At 35.5% G+C, this 15,107-nt stretch overlaps 1 protein-coding gene across 1 annotated transcript; it reads left to right on the top strand.

Moving 5' to 3' along the window:
* The first annotated feature begins 902 nt into the window (after window positions 1-902).
* Window positions 903-13,548, top strand: LOC309478356 (granzyme K-like). The gene is made up of 5 exons (XM_082141987.1): window positions 903-1,059; window positions 1,166-1,310; window positions 12,452-12,590; window positions 12,684-12,938; window positions 13,040-13,548. Exons 1-5 carry the CDS (start codon window positions 996-998, stop codon window positions 13,208-13,210), a joined length of 774 nt encoding a protein of 257 aa, XP_081998113.1. The 5' UTR covers window positions 903-995; the 3' UTR covers window positions 13,211-13,548.
* The last annotated feature ends 1,559 nt before the right edge of the window (window positions 13,549-15,107 follow it).

The following is a 15,107-nucleotide window of genomic DNA, read 5'->3' as shown; positions in this document are numbered from 1 at the left end:
GTTTCTGTTTCAGTCGTCTTGAAATTCTTCACAACATTAGTTTTTCCAAAAGCTCTGTATTTGTAAATGTCAAGTTAAAATATTCTTTGCAAGTAGTAGCCTAACTCATTTTATAAAACAGTTTCATTTTCTCTCCCAAGATGTTATTTTCTCTCCTTGACATGAGGTTAAATAAAAACCTCTGGGTCTTCATTTGAATCTCCAGCTGTGATTCACACTTCTATAAGGTTGGCGCATCAGGAGACTGCAGCCGTGCATTTTACTTTGAAGCTTCTGCTTTGCTTCTAGAGGTGTAAAAAAAACGTTAGTCATTTTAGCTTCACATAAATCTTTCAGTGAGGACTACATGTACCCTGATGAGACTTTTACTTTCAAGACTCATGTCTGAACTCATGTCACAAAGGTCTTATTTTAATAGGGGAAGGAGTACAAAAGGATGTAAAAATACTGTATCGGTTTACTCGAAATGGTGCCATAGTTGGACTCTTACGTTTGATCTACAGCATTGATTAATGCAGAAAATACGAGCTAGTGTTATAGTCCCATAGAGTTTTGTAAAGGCCTTTCTGACAATGTAAATATATGGTATGGGTTACAGTTGGTTGAGCTTGACTTTCTTTAAATAGCTTTTACAACTCGCTCTTAGCTTTAAAGCACTTTTATTTTTTTAAGTTCTGTTTTCTCATGTAACAGCATTCACAGAAAGTGTTATGACAGTAGATTATAAGGTATTGTTCAATAAGTGCATTTTTCTGTTGGTTTTGGATTCTTCAAACAGAGATGAACTAAATGTCAACTTGTTAAAATTTGCAAAAACAGATGCATCACATTGCATGCAAACACTCCCACATATACACACCTTTTGATTCTGCTCTGACCACAAAGCAACCAAACCGTGCATTGAAAAACAGTTATTTCCTCATTGCTCTCACACTTGACATTGTTGGATGTCTGAGGCAACACATTGACTTTTGGCTGAGAGAACGGTCGGCAAGATGGATGTTTGCAGATATTTGATTGTGTATCACTTCCTGGCGTTCACCTTTTTCAAAGTGGCAGGTAATGGTTATTTATCTCTCACAGAGTTTGATTAGAAAGTTTACAAAACAAAATCATCTGTTGGTTTTTGTTAAATCTGTAAATGCATTTAAAATCTCCATTCTAGCTTGCTCTGAGGTGTCCATTATTGGAGGCAAAGATGTCAAAAAACTTCAGCCGTGGATGGTGTCCATTCAGAAGGACCAGATCCATGTGTGTGGGGGAATCCTCATTGAAAAACAATGGGTTTTAACTGCAGCATATTGCGAAGAGTAAGGCAACCACTTTGAGCATACAAATTAACTTGCAAAACCTATGTGAAGCTTAATATAATCTTTCTGTTTTCCCTCATTTTTATAATAAAGTAATTGTCCAAATTAAAGATACAATTATTATTTAAAGAATGTTTATTAATTTATATATATATCTTTTTTTTTTCAATTTATTGATCTATTTGGTCACACTTTAAGTACACTTAAAATGTTAGTACGTGTACAAGTACTTTACTACCCACATAGTAAATAGATACCATAATAAATTCAGCTTTAACAGGAGGGAACAGTTTTATTTTATTTTGATGCATGGTCTCTTTAACAAATTCTGTTGACTCTAAAATGTTGTGCCTACTAACTCTCATTGGAGTGTTAGTAGAGTGTTAGTAGACTGGTAGGGTTAGAATAGGTTGACATGTAGCCTAGTTGCAAAGTTAGTAGAATGTCTGGGACAATCATAATAAAGAGTTAGATATTAAGCAGACTGTTTCATTCTAATGAGAGTTAGTTGACATGTAGTTGCAAAGTTACTTATAGCAACAGAACGTTCAAAATTGACCATCACAATTATCTGTGCATACAAACTCTTAAAGGGATAGAAAGTTACCCCATGATATCCTAGGTGTATATGACTTTCTTCTTGCAGACTAACACAATCGGAATGCTGGATAAATACAATTCTATTAAAACATGTATTTGCACTTTAAAAAGTAGTATTAGGGACATTTAACCAGTCACATTTTTTTTAAAAAACCTAAGTAAATGTAAAAGCAGGAATAAGCACAATAAGTGTATCAAACGTATCAAGTGCGTTTTATTTCTTGGGCAATAGTGAGGATTGAAGGAATATTGGTGCTCTTGTGCTTCTGTTGTGAGAGTGCTGGAGAAAGTGGAGTGAAGACTGCAAACTTCAGCCAGACAGCAGGGAGTTAGCTTGACCAGCAGAGAGTTCTATCAAGGCTTCCAGATTGCTTCTCATTAATCACTCTCAATAAGAGAAAAGGATAAACAGACATTAAAGAATGTGGGGGGAGATCAAAAACTAAACTGGTCTTTCTTCACTGGTGTTTATATGGCCCCAGTGATGAGTTGGTCGATGGCCGTCAGGTGTGTGCGTTGAGTCAGCTGCTCTGTATGTGTTGCCAGGGGCGACTGATGTCGGGATGAAGGGAGATAGCTGTCAGGTGTGTGCGTTGATTGCTGGTCATTTGCTCTGTGTGTGTTGCCAGGGGCGACTGATGTCGGAATGATGGTAGTCCCGACAATATATTTATATATACAGTATATATATATATATATATATATATATATATATATATATATATATTTTTTTTTTTTTTTTTTTTTTTTTTTTTTTTTTTTTTTTTTTGCTAATTCACTTGACCAGGACACATACCCCAGTTTTGTATGCTAATCCAGCCAGCATCCCTCAATTTCTTAGGGCGTTTTTCCACTGGGTTCGTTTGCTGCGGTCCGAACCCGAGTGCGCTAGTTCCCGGCGCCCCCCGCAGCGTTGGTCTGGTTTCACACTCAATTAGTTGTATCGAACCCAGGTGCGTTTGCAGTGATCTTACGTCATCGCAAACGCAATCAAACAATGATATCGACAGTGATACGCATGCGCGGGATACTATACTTCCTGAACAAGTGCGTATGAGGAGTGGATAGTGCCACGGATAACTTACCGAAGTCGACAGTCGTGTACTTTTACGTGACAGAAGGGGTACGCCGCACCACAGACGCGTGTCACCAACGCGTGACTCCAACGTCGCACCACAGCACGCCGCACCACAAACGCGTGACACCAACGTGTGACTCCAACGTCGCATCACAATAAAATAATATCTATTTTTCCCCCTAGCTTTTCTTATCTTTCCTTTGTTATCTTTCTAATCAATCATTCTTTTCTTGTATTCTGATGACATTGAAAATATCACTGATACAAATTTTGTATTGTATACAAAGTTGTGTATGTCATTAATGTCATCTCTGAATGGTTTACAAACATAGTATTTAAAAAAAAAAAAATTCACTCACTTTCTACTGGATATGAGGACTATGCAAATTATACCGCATCAAAGTCACAACTTTTTGCACAATTATTAACAACAACTTTAAAGTTGAACAGATAAATTCATTAATTGTAATCTATAAACATAATATTCTGGAATGTGTCATTCTGAGTTTTTACTTTTGAAGGTGGTAATAATTTTAATTTACACAGTTGACCATAATGGGCGAATACACAATATGAAACTATTCACGATATTGTTTACAGGAGAAGGTGACAAGAAAGTATTTTAATAGCCTATTATTTTCAAGAAATCAACAATGAAAAAATATAAGACAGGGAAATAGTCTTTTAGTCACAAAATGCAAAACAATGTAGGTTCATGTTCAAATGTTCAAAACTAGGGCTGTCAGTGTCGACTATTTTATTTATATATTTTTTGGTCATAAAGATAGATCTGAAGTGAACAATAGCCTTTATGACTTAAATACATATTACAAATGAGGCAATATAATTGGTTCAAATAAAGTAGGGTATTAAAAGTAATTAATTATTTTATTTTATTTAACAACACTATTAAAATACATGAAGAAATATATAAACAATGAACATATGTATATTATGTACAAATGCCAACAGAGGGCGCAAGAGGGCTGACGATAATTGTTACACTTTACATCAAGAGCAGTACTACGGTGACGCATAGCTGCTGCCACATACATATAATTTTTTCCCCTCAATTATGTTGTAATAACGAGATCTTGTGTCGTTTTAACGTCATCTTTTGTCGTAATAACGTGATCTTATGTCATTAAAACGACATATTTTTCTCGTAATAACGAGATGTCGTTAAAAACGACATCTTTTTTTTGCCTTTATAAGGACATGTGTAGTCATGTACAAAATATGCCTTTATCCACATAAAATTGACAGCCTATCGCGCCTTTATCACACTTCTACGTTCAAAAAGCTTAAGCAAATAGTAACAGCCCCCAATCAGGCAAAATTAATCAATGAGGCCCTTTTTTTAAATATATTTTATATAGGCCTATAAGTTTTTTTTTTATATTATATATTATAATATAGCCTAAGATTTATTTTTGTTAATAGGCTATATCTTCATTACCTAGAGATATAATTAAACAAAAAGTAGTCAAAACACATCTAACAGAACGTAGCCTAAGTTGTTTATTTTTTACAACATTGTGTTCTTATTTTGTTTAATTAACGAAATGTCAATCTTCATCTTTATAACAGAAGATACAATACAAAAATCTTCAAGATACAGCCATATAGGCTACAATCTTCACATGTATAACGGATTATCACCTTATAAACAGTCCTTTGTGTGGTGGAATAATCAATGCTATATAGAAATATATGGTTACCGGTAGTATAATTTAAACTTTATTTTATTATTTTATTTGTTCATTAACTAATTATGCTAACTCAACTAATTTAATGTAAAGAGCTGGATACTAATTACTAATTAAATAATGTCAAATATTAAATGTAGGCTATTGATTAGAGTTGCCATAGACTGAAGGATTTTTCTAAACTAGTAGTAATTTATTTAAGCAATTAGGACTAATCTCACGTTTAAATTCAATCCTGGGTGTATGGCTATTCCGCGCTCAAGCGCATAAAACTTGCCGCAAAGCACCGGCAAAAGTAGGCTAATGATATAATAAATGTGTCTGAAAAAAATAATGAAGCATTTTAATTGTTTATTAATGAACTAGTCTTTTCTAAATCAGTGTAGGCTGCCTGCAAACATATCTACATCTCCGCTGTAATTTAGCCTCTAGAGATGCGCCTTTCATACGGACAGGATCACATAATCAGATGGTATACCGTAGGCTATTTGCTTTCGATTGGATGTTTTTTCGTTGGTGGATAACATTTTTTTTTTTTTTATAAACTTTATATAGATAGTTATATTTCTCATGTCTGTGAGGCTTGTCTATACACTGTTTTTCGGTTCATTTTTGAGACGCGCTCGAAGAGATCATGAAAGCGCGCCCTGTTCGTTTTATTTTATTTTACAAAAGCACAACGTTTTCTTGTTGTAGAGAGTTTACACAAATAAAAGTAGTTGCGACTGATGTATTATTCTTTTCTGTATGACCAGAAATGATGGAGTATTTAAGTTGTTTCCACTGTTGATAGGAAAATGCGAGTGATGGCACCGGCGCGTCCATGTCATGCAGTGCGCGCTCCACACTCCGCGCTCCACACTCCGCACAAACACGATATGCGCTTAATAATAGCGAACATTTATCTAGGTTAACGTTAGAGCGAGCGGCCATGCCAGACTGATAAGTCTTCTTCATGTTTAACAAATCAAATTCTGTTTTATTTTATTGCGCCAGTTTGAAAAGGATCGACGACTGAAACACTTAGCAGCCTATACAGATAAACGCCCAACGCTGGTGTTTTTCTTTAAACAAATTCGTTTAGTCTTTAAAATAAATATTGTTTGTGGGCTAATTAATGCCACAATAACTTGTTTATTTTATTGGCTACTTTTATTTTTCATTTTTGTTTTGCATTGAATACCATTTAAAGGATTTGCTGTGCACCGCAATGCCATCCTCCCATAGAAAGCCACGTTAAGAGCCACCTTTATTTTCTTTATAATAAAGGGTTTCTATCGGAAAACGCTTAACGCATAATTAAATGCATTGCGTTCATATTCTGGGCTCATCTGCTTTTCTGTAGGATAGTATGGTTTATTAATAAGGTGTGTAGGCTATAGCATTTGATCTTTATCACTGAAGTAGCCTATTAAGCCACATTAAGCTTTTTCTTTATTATAAGGGTTTTCTATGGGAGGAAAATGCTTAGCCTAATATGCAATTAAACACAATGTTCGTATTCTGGTAACATTAATGTCCGTTGGGGGCTGTTATTTCTTCAGCTTTTTGAACGTATGATAAAGACATGATTGGCTATCAATTTTATGTGGATAAAGGCATATTTTGTAGCCTACATGACTACACACTTGAGTGGAAAAAATTATATGTATGTGGCAGCAATGCGTCACCGTAGTTTTTCATAAACTTCGATTTATGAATAAAGAATTTTCCAAGCAAAATTATTAAGTTGACTATATATTGTACAGAGAAATTTGAGTCAGAAAATTAAAAGAAGATATCAAAATTAGATAAATGTAGGCTATGTTTGAGCCATGTTGTCCATTAATGAAACATTGGCTATATCATTCCACAGAGAAGAGCTATGTGAGCAATTATAGAATGGTCTAACGTTTCCGTTTCCATAAAGCAAAAGCTGCATTTTTCGTCTACGGTATAAATTTTTAGATAATCTTGTTACAGGGGTAATAATGGTAAATAATTTTAAATGATATTTCTTTTACTTTGTTTGTAATTAAAAATGTATGTGGGTTACTCCATGCTCTACTCCAATTAATATTTTCATACAAGGGCCATTTGTATCTGGAGGCAGGGATAGATTTAGCAAATAAAATATTTTTTATTACTTTGTTGTTAACTTTTCTGTCTAGAAAAGATAGACCATTTATTTAAAAACACTGCTGTAGAAAGACCAACAAGTTAGAGCCTGTTTATGGAATATTCGCTTCTTTTTTGATGACAAATTTAAAATTAAGATAGGCTTTAATATTAAACAAAAATTCACTTTAAAGAAAAGCTTCCTACAAAACAAAACAAAAATCATGTCTCCCGATAGGCTATAGCCTATTGCAAATCCAATCTTACTCATGCTATTCACTTTTCGTTATCAACATGGGAAAAATAACATTATATTGGGACGACGTGTGTATCAGGCGTCTTATTAGGCGACGTACTGAGGGACGACGTGTGTATCAGGCGTCTTATTAGGCGACGTGCCTGGTTCAGACGTTATGATTTTTTATACATTTCTCACGTATGCCGTCGCCACGTCGCCGTAAGGTATACGTTACTACTGTGACGCCGCCGTGACGTCGCCGCCGGTCTGTCGTCTGACGTCTCTATCAATCACATTCAAAAATAGACACGGACTGACGGCGACGGAAGGGTAGACTGCTCCTTCGCCTTCTTCAGGGTAGACTTAGAAAAGGCATGATCTACCCGCCATCCCGAGTCCGTGTTGCTTGCACATTAACGCGAACCGCACCACAGTTCGGGAGCAACCGATCTCAGACCACCTCCTCCAGGTAGTCTCGGGTTCGGTACTCTAGTGCGCACCCGGGTCCGATGACAGCGTTCACATTAGCGATTTTTCATGCGAACCGTGTATGGCGAGTGGATAATGCCTTTTCTAAGACTACCCTGAAGAAGGCGAAGGAGCAGTCTACCCTTCCGTCGCCGTCAGTCCGTGTCTATTTTTGAATGGGATTGATAGAGACGTCAGACGACAGACCGGCGGCGACGTCATGGCGGCGTCACGGTAGTAACGTATACCTTACGGCGACGTGGCGACGGCGTACGTGAGAAATGTATAAAAAATCATAACGTCTGAACCAGGCACGTCGCCTAATAAGACGCCTGATACACACGTCGTCCCTCAGTACGTCGCCTAATAAGACGCCTGATACACACGTCGTCCCAATATTATAATGTTATTTTTCCCATGTTGATAACGAAAAGTGAATATAGCATGAGTATTGGATTTGCAATAGGCTATATCGGGAGACATGATTTTTGTTTTGTTTTGCAGGAAGCCTTTCTTTAAAGTGAATTTTGTTTAATTATATTTTAATTTTAAGCAATTTGTCATCAACCAATTGCATGGATTTATTAAAAAAGAAGCGAATATTCCATAAACAGGCTCTAACTTGTTGGTCTTTCTACAGCAGTGTTTCAATAAATGGTCTATCTTTTCTAGACAGAAAAGTTACAAACAAAGTAATAAAAAATATTTTATGTGCAAAATCTATCCCTGCCTCCAATGGTCCCCCTTGTATGAAAATATTAATTGGAATAGAGCATGGAGTAACCCACATACATTTTTAATTACAAACAAAGTAAAAGAAATATCATTTAAAATTCTTTACCATTATAACCCCTGTAACAAGATTATCTCTAAATTTATACCGTAGACGAAAAATTCAGCTTTTGCTTTATGAAAACGGAAACGTTAGACCATTTAATTGCTCACATAGCTCTTCTCTGTGGAATGATATAGCCTACAATGTTTCATTAATGGACAACTTGGCTCAAACATAGTCATTTATCTAATTTTGATATCTTCTTTTACTTTTCTGACTCAAACTTCTCTGTACAATATATAGTCAACTTAATAATTTTGCTTGGAAAATTCTTTATTCATAAATCGAAGTTTATGAAAAACTACGGTGCGCATTGCTGCCACATAGGCTACATATTATTTTTTCCACTCAATTATGTCGAGATCTTTTGTCGTTTTAACGACATCTTTTTCTCGTAATAACAAGATCTTATGTCATTAAAACGTCATATTTTCTTGGACTTATAAGGACATGTGTAGTCATGTACAAAATATGTCTTTATCCACATAAAATTGATCATACGTTCAAAAAGCTGAAGAAATAGCAGCCCCCATCGGACATTCATGTTAAAAGATCACATTATGTACACACCTTATTAATAGCAGATGAACCCAGAATACGAACATTGTGTTTAATTGCATATTAGGCTAAACGTTTTCCTCCCATAGAAAACCATTATTATAAAGAAAAAGCTTAATGTCGCTTAATAGGCTACTTCAGTGATAAAGATCAAATGCTGTACACACCTTATTAATAAACCATAGGCCTACTATCCTACAGAAAAGCAGATGAGCCCAGAATATGAACGCAATGCATTTAATTATACGTTAAGCGTTTTCTGATAGAAACCCTTTATTATAAAGAAAATAAAGGTGGCTCTTAACGTGTCTTTCTATATGGGAGGATGGCATTGCGGTGCACAGCAAATCCTTTAAATGGTATTCAATGCAAAACAAAAATGAAAAATAAAAGTAGCCAATAAAATAAACAAATTATTGTGGCATTAATTAGCCCACAAACAATATTTATTTTAAAGACTAAACGAATTTGTTTAAAGAAAAACACCAGCGTTGGGCGTTTATCTGTATAGGCTAAGTGTTTCAGCCGCTCTTTTCAAACTGGCGCAATAAAATGCAACAGAATTTGATTTGTTAAACATGAAGAGGACTTATCAGTCTGGCATGGCCATTCGCTCTAACGGTAACCTAGATAGGCTAAATGTTCGCTATTATTAAGCGCATATCCGAGTGTTTGTGCGGAGTGTGGAGCGTTGGACACACATGGACGCGCCGGTGCCATCACTCGCATTTTCCTATCAACAGTGGAAACAACTTAAAATACTCCATCATTTCTGGTCATACAGAAAAGAATAATACATCAGTCACAACTACTTTTATTTGTGTAAACTCTCAACAACAAGAAAACGTTGTGCTTTTGTAAAATAAAAGAAAACGAACAGGGCGCGCTTTCATGATCTCTGTCAATTGGAGCGCGTCTCAAAAATGAACTGAAAAACAGTGTATAGACAAGCCTCACAGACATGAGAAATATAACTATCTATATAAAGTTTATAAATAAAAAAATGTCCACCAACGAAAAAAAATCCAATCGAAAGCAAATACGGTATAGGCTACCATCTGATTATGTGATCCTGTCCGTATGAAAGGCGCATCTCTAGAGGCTAAATTACAGCGAAGATGTAGATATGTTTGCAGGCAGCCTACACTGATTTAGAAAAGACTAATTCATTAATAAACAATTAAAATGCTTCATTATTTTTTTCATACACATTTATTATATCATTAGCCTACTTTTGCCGGTGCTTTGCGGCAAGTTTTATGCATGCGGAATAAAGGCTATAGCCATATATAGGCCTACACCCAGGGTTGAATATAAACGTGCGATTAGTCCTAATTGCTTAAATAAATGACTACTAGTCTAGAAAAAACCTTTAGTCTATGGCAACTATAGCCTACATTTAATATTTGACATTATTTAATTAGTAATTAGTATCCAGCTCTTTACATTAAATTAGTTGAGTTAGCATAAATAGTTAATGAACAAATAAAATAATAAAATAAAGTTTAAATTAAGATACTACCGGTTACCATATATTTCTATATAGCATTGCTTATTCCACCACACAAAGGACTGTTTATAAGGTGACAATCCGTTATACATGTGAAGATTGTATATGGCTGTATCTCGAAGATTTTTGTATTGTATCTTCTGTTATAAAGATGAAGATTGACATTTCGTTAATTAAACAAAATAACACAATGTTGTAAAAAATAAACAACTTAGGCTATGTTCTGTTAGATGTGTTTTTTTGTTTAATTATATTTCTAGGTAATGAAGATATAGCCTATTAACAAAAATAAATCTTAGGATATAATATATTATATAAAAAAAACCTTATAGGCCTATACGCCGGTTATATATATAAAATATATTTAAAAAAAGGGCCTCATTGATTCATTTTGCCTGATTGGGGGCTGCTACTATTGCTTAAGCTTTTTGAACGTATGTGTGATAAAGGCGCGATAGGCTGTCAATTTAATGTGGATAAAGGCATATTTTGTACATGACTACACATGTCCTTATAAAGGCAAAAAAAAAAAAAAAGATGTCGTTTTAACGACATCTCGTTATTACGAGAAAAATATGTCGTTTTAATATGCGTCATCGTAGTACTGCTCTTGATGTAAAGTGTAACAATTATCGTCAGCCCTCTTGCGCCCTCTGTTGGCATTTGTACATAATATACATATGTTCATTGTTTATATATGTCTTCATGTATTTTAATAGTGTTGTTAAATAAAATAAAATAATTAATTACTTTTAATAGCCTACTTTATTTGAACCAATTATATTCCCTCGTTTGTAATATGTATTTAAGTCATACTAAAGGCTATTGTTCACTTCATATCTATCTTTATGACCAAAAATAAAATAGTCGACACTGACAGCCTTTTGAACATTTGAACATGAACCTACATTGTTTTGCATTTTGTGACTAAAAGACTATTTCCCTGTCTTATATTTTTTCATTGTTGATTTATTGAAAATAATATTAAAATACTTTCTTGTCACCTTCTCCTGTAAAACAATATCGTGAATAGTTTCATATTGTGTATTTGCCCATTATGGTCAACTGTGTAAATTAAAATGATTACCACCTTCAAAAGTAAAAACTCAGAATGACACAATTACAATTAATGAATTTATCTGTTCAACTTTAAAGTTGTTGTTAATAATTGTGCAAAAAGTTGTGACTTTGATGGTGTATAATTTGCATAGTCCTCATATCCAGTAGAAAGTGAGTAAAAAAATATATATATATACTGTTCATAAACCATTCAGAGATGACATTAATGACATGCACAACTTTGTATACAATACAAAATTTGTATCAATGATATTTTCAATGTCATCAGAATACAAGAAAAGAATGATTGATTAGAAAGATAACAAAGGAAAGATAAGAAAAGCTAGGGAGAAAAATAGATATTATTTTATTGTGATGCGACGTCACAGGTTGGTGTCACGCGTCTGTGGTGCAACGTGCTGTGGTGCGACGTTGGAGTCACGCGTTGGTGTCAAGCGTCTGTGGTGCGGCGTACCCCTTCTGTCACGTAAAAGTACACGACTGTCGACTTCGGTAAGTTATCCGTGGCACTATCCACTCGCCATAAACCGTGCCCCGGTCCGCACTAAACTGCCAGTGTGAAAGCGCCCTAAGTTTATACGCATGCGTATCACTGTCGATATCATTGTTTCCTCACACACGACAACCATGAGTGGCAGGGGAACGTTGTGGGACACTGAAGAGGTGATGTCTCTCACTATGTTGTGCATAATAGCACCAAAAAAACAGACAAATTACAGCTATGCTCAGTCGAGTTGTATTATCCATGCATTTTCCGTGTGCGTTTGCGATGACGTAAGATCACTGCAAACGCACCTGGGTTCGATACAACTAATTGAGTGTGAAACCAGACCAACGCTGCGGGGGGCGCCAGGAACGAGCGCACTCGGGTTCGGACCGCAGCAAACGAACCCAGTGGAAAAACGCCCTTAGGTTCTCGCTGTAAAGTATCTGCACCTATGCACATCTAAGTCAGTTTTCTTTTTCAGAAAACCCATTAAATCTATGACAGTTCTCATAGGATCTCTGTCTCTGAGTAAAGGCTCTCAGCGTGTTGGCATCCTCAGTTATGAAAAACCTAAAACATTCAATGAAAGGACTAGACAAGATGACATCATGCTGATTAAGGTAAGGATGAATTGAAAGTGGTTGTTGTTTAGACACGATGACCGTATGATGTTTTTCACAGTATGCATTTGAGCATTGATTTTTCTTTTGCAGCTAAACAAAAAAGTGAAAGCAAAGCCCAAAAAAATCCCTAAAAAGGAAAAAGATGTTCCATCTGGAACAAAATGTGTTGTGACAGGTTGGGGAACTACTAATTTGAATGTCCAGGAACCTTCTGATAAACTGCAAATGTTAGAGGTGACGGTTGTGGACAGAGATCAGTGTAACCGCTTCTACGAGAGCGATCTTGTGATCACCAAAGACATGATGTGTGCAGGAAACAAGCAGGAAAAGAGAGGCACCTGTTGGGTATGTCATATTGTTGGCTTTGATTTATGGCTGTTGCAGGCTTTTTGAAATCATCCCTTTACTTGTCTGAAGGGAAAATAACCTCTTTTTTTCTTTTTCAGGGAGATTCCGGTGGACCTCTGGAATGTAAGAAAAACATGGTTGGATTGGTATCAGGGTCGAGAGGATGCGGTAATCCCAAGAAACCAACTGTGTACACATTTCTCTCCAAAAGACATATCTCCTGGATCAATAGCATACTGAAAAAGCAACTCAACAGCACGACTTTTTAAGAACCTAAAGATTTCCAGCATACTTTTGTTCAGATTACTGTAACTTTAAAATGTTATGCTTTTGGAATTGGGTTATATATTCACAAATCAATATCAAACTTTTTTCACAATTTTAATTTTTTAAACAAGTAAAACAGAGCTAAGTTAAGATCGTGTAAATGTATCTGATATTGCATTAATACATGAAGAATTCCCACTGTACTTTATTGATTGACACAAACATGGTTAAACAAACATTGGAAGATGATCTATTGTCTGGTGAAATATGAAATGCATCATATTCCTTTTTGTGATTTGTTTGCAAAACGAAGCTAAAATAAATTTTATCCTCAATTTAATGATTACATTTTCTAAACTCCACTAGTTAATGACTGTGGATTTGTTTAATTATAATGGATTCTGTCTTGTTTTTTTCCGTTACATTGAACACATTTCACATTAACACCAAAGTGCATCAAGTAAACTCCCATTGCTTTATGATATTTGTATTCAAAACACATTCAGACACTTCCTCTAAATAATTTAAAGTCTCAAAACGAATTGAGACCAACTGGTGAGGAGACACAACAAATCTCATTCAAAGTTCAGGACAGAAGTGTACACTGGGACTGCATCCGAAATAATATACTCTATTGAGTAGGTATATTATTTTGAATAAGTACGTCAGGGTTCTCAAGTTTTATCAAAAGCTTGGAGTGAGATCACATGCGGTTAGGGGAGGAGCCCTAATGGAGGCCCGCCCCCGCCTGTCCCCGCCCCCCAATTTTACCCATTGTTCATAATTAACCAGCACATATTGAAATTATATCAATTGGTAAATCTGATAAATGACAGAGCAATTCATCACATCAAATATACTATTTAATGTTATATTTCAAATGACAAATATACAAAAATATAACAAATTGCCCCCCGTGAGAAAATTTTGTGCATTTTAATGTTAAATCCATCAATCTGGTGCACTTTGAGAGTTCAAAATTAAAAGCTCCAAACTATATTCAGTGTGCAAATTAAACAAAGAAAAATTTAAACCTCTTTTAGTTACAGTGTCTATTTACATTACACCTACTACATAATAATAGTTATAATATTAATCCTATGACCGTAATAGCCATATTTTGTAAAAACAAATGCACTAAAAAATAAAGGACACTTTCATAATTAGATTTGTACCTATTTCTATACTTGAAAGAGATAAGCACATGATTTTTTAATTTTGACGCAAACTGCATCAAGCTTTTATTTTGGCGGAAAACATGGTTTACAAACGCCTCTCATTAAATTTCTAGTGAATTGCGGTAATCGTCAAATATGCAGATATGGAAATAATCTGTAACTGGGTTATGGGTTCCTACACTCATGACATGGCCTAAGTGTTTTGAAAGTAGTTATGCTTACCGCGGATTACTCATCTCTCTCCTGATCCTCCTCACTATCATCATCATCACAGGAGCTGATGAAGGGCAGAAAACATACTGTATATTTTGACACAGTTTACAGTGTCTGCTTTAAGGGCCAGTTTCTATTGTTTCACGCTATTTCTCTGCACATTCCTTGCGTTTCTTCTCCATCTCGCAGACTATTTTGACAGATACACACTGACACTGCTGCACGCTCGCTCACTCGTTTAAAGTTGTGATTGGGCCAGCCCAGTGTCAATCAAGAAAATAACCAATGGGCCGCTGATCTACATGTTTCATGGGCTGGTCTGTCAGAAAAAAAAAAACTACTTTTTTTGACCAATGCATTACACCAGCACAAACCCAGCGCGTTCGCGCGATGTTGTTGGTTACCTAGTAACGAACGTACGGTGCGTGTGCGTGCACACTTTGTGTGCGTGCGCCTCGTACACAACGTTACAGCTTGCAGGACAACTTGGTTGGCATTGCCTTTTCAG

The sequence above is a fragment of the Leuciscus leuciscus genome (assembly GCF_965113295.1).
Source record: "Leuciscus leuciscus genome assembly, chromosome: 16".
Classification (NCBI taxonomy): Eukaryota; Metazoa; Chordata; class Actinopteri; order Cypriniformes; family Leuciscidae; genus Leuciscus; species Leuciscus leuciscus.
This window is presented reverse-complemented; position numbering and strand designations above follow the sequence as displayed.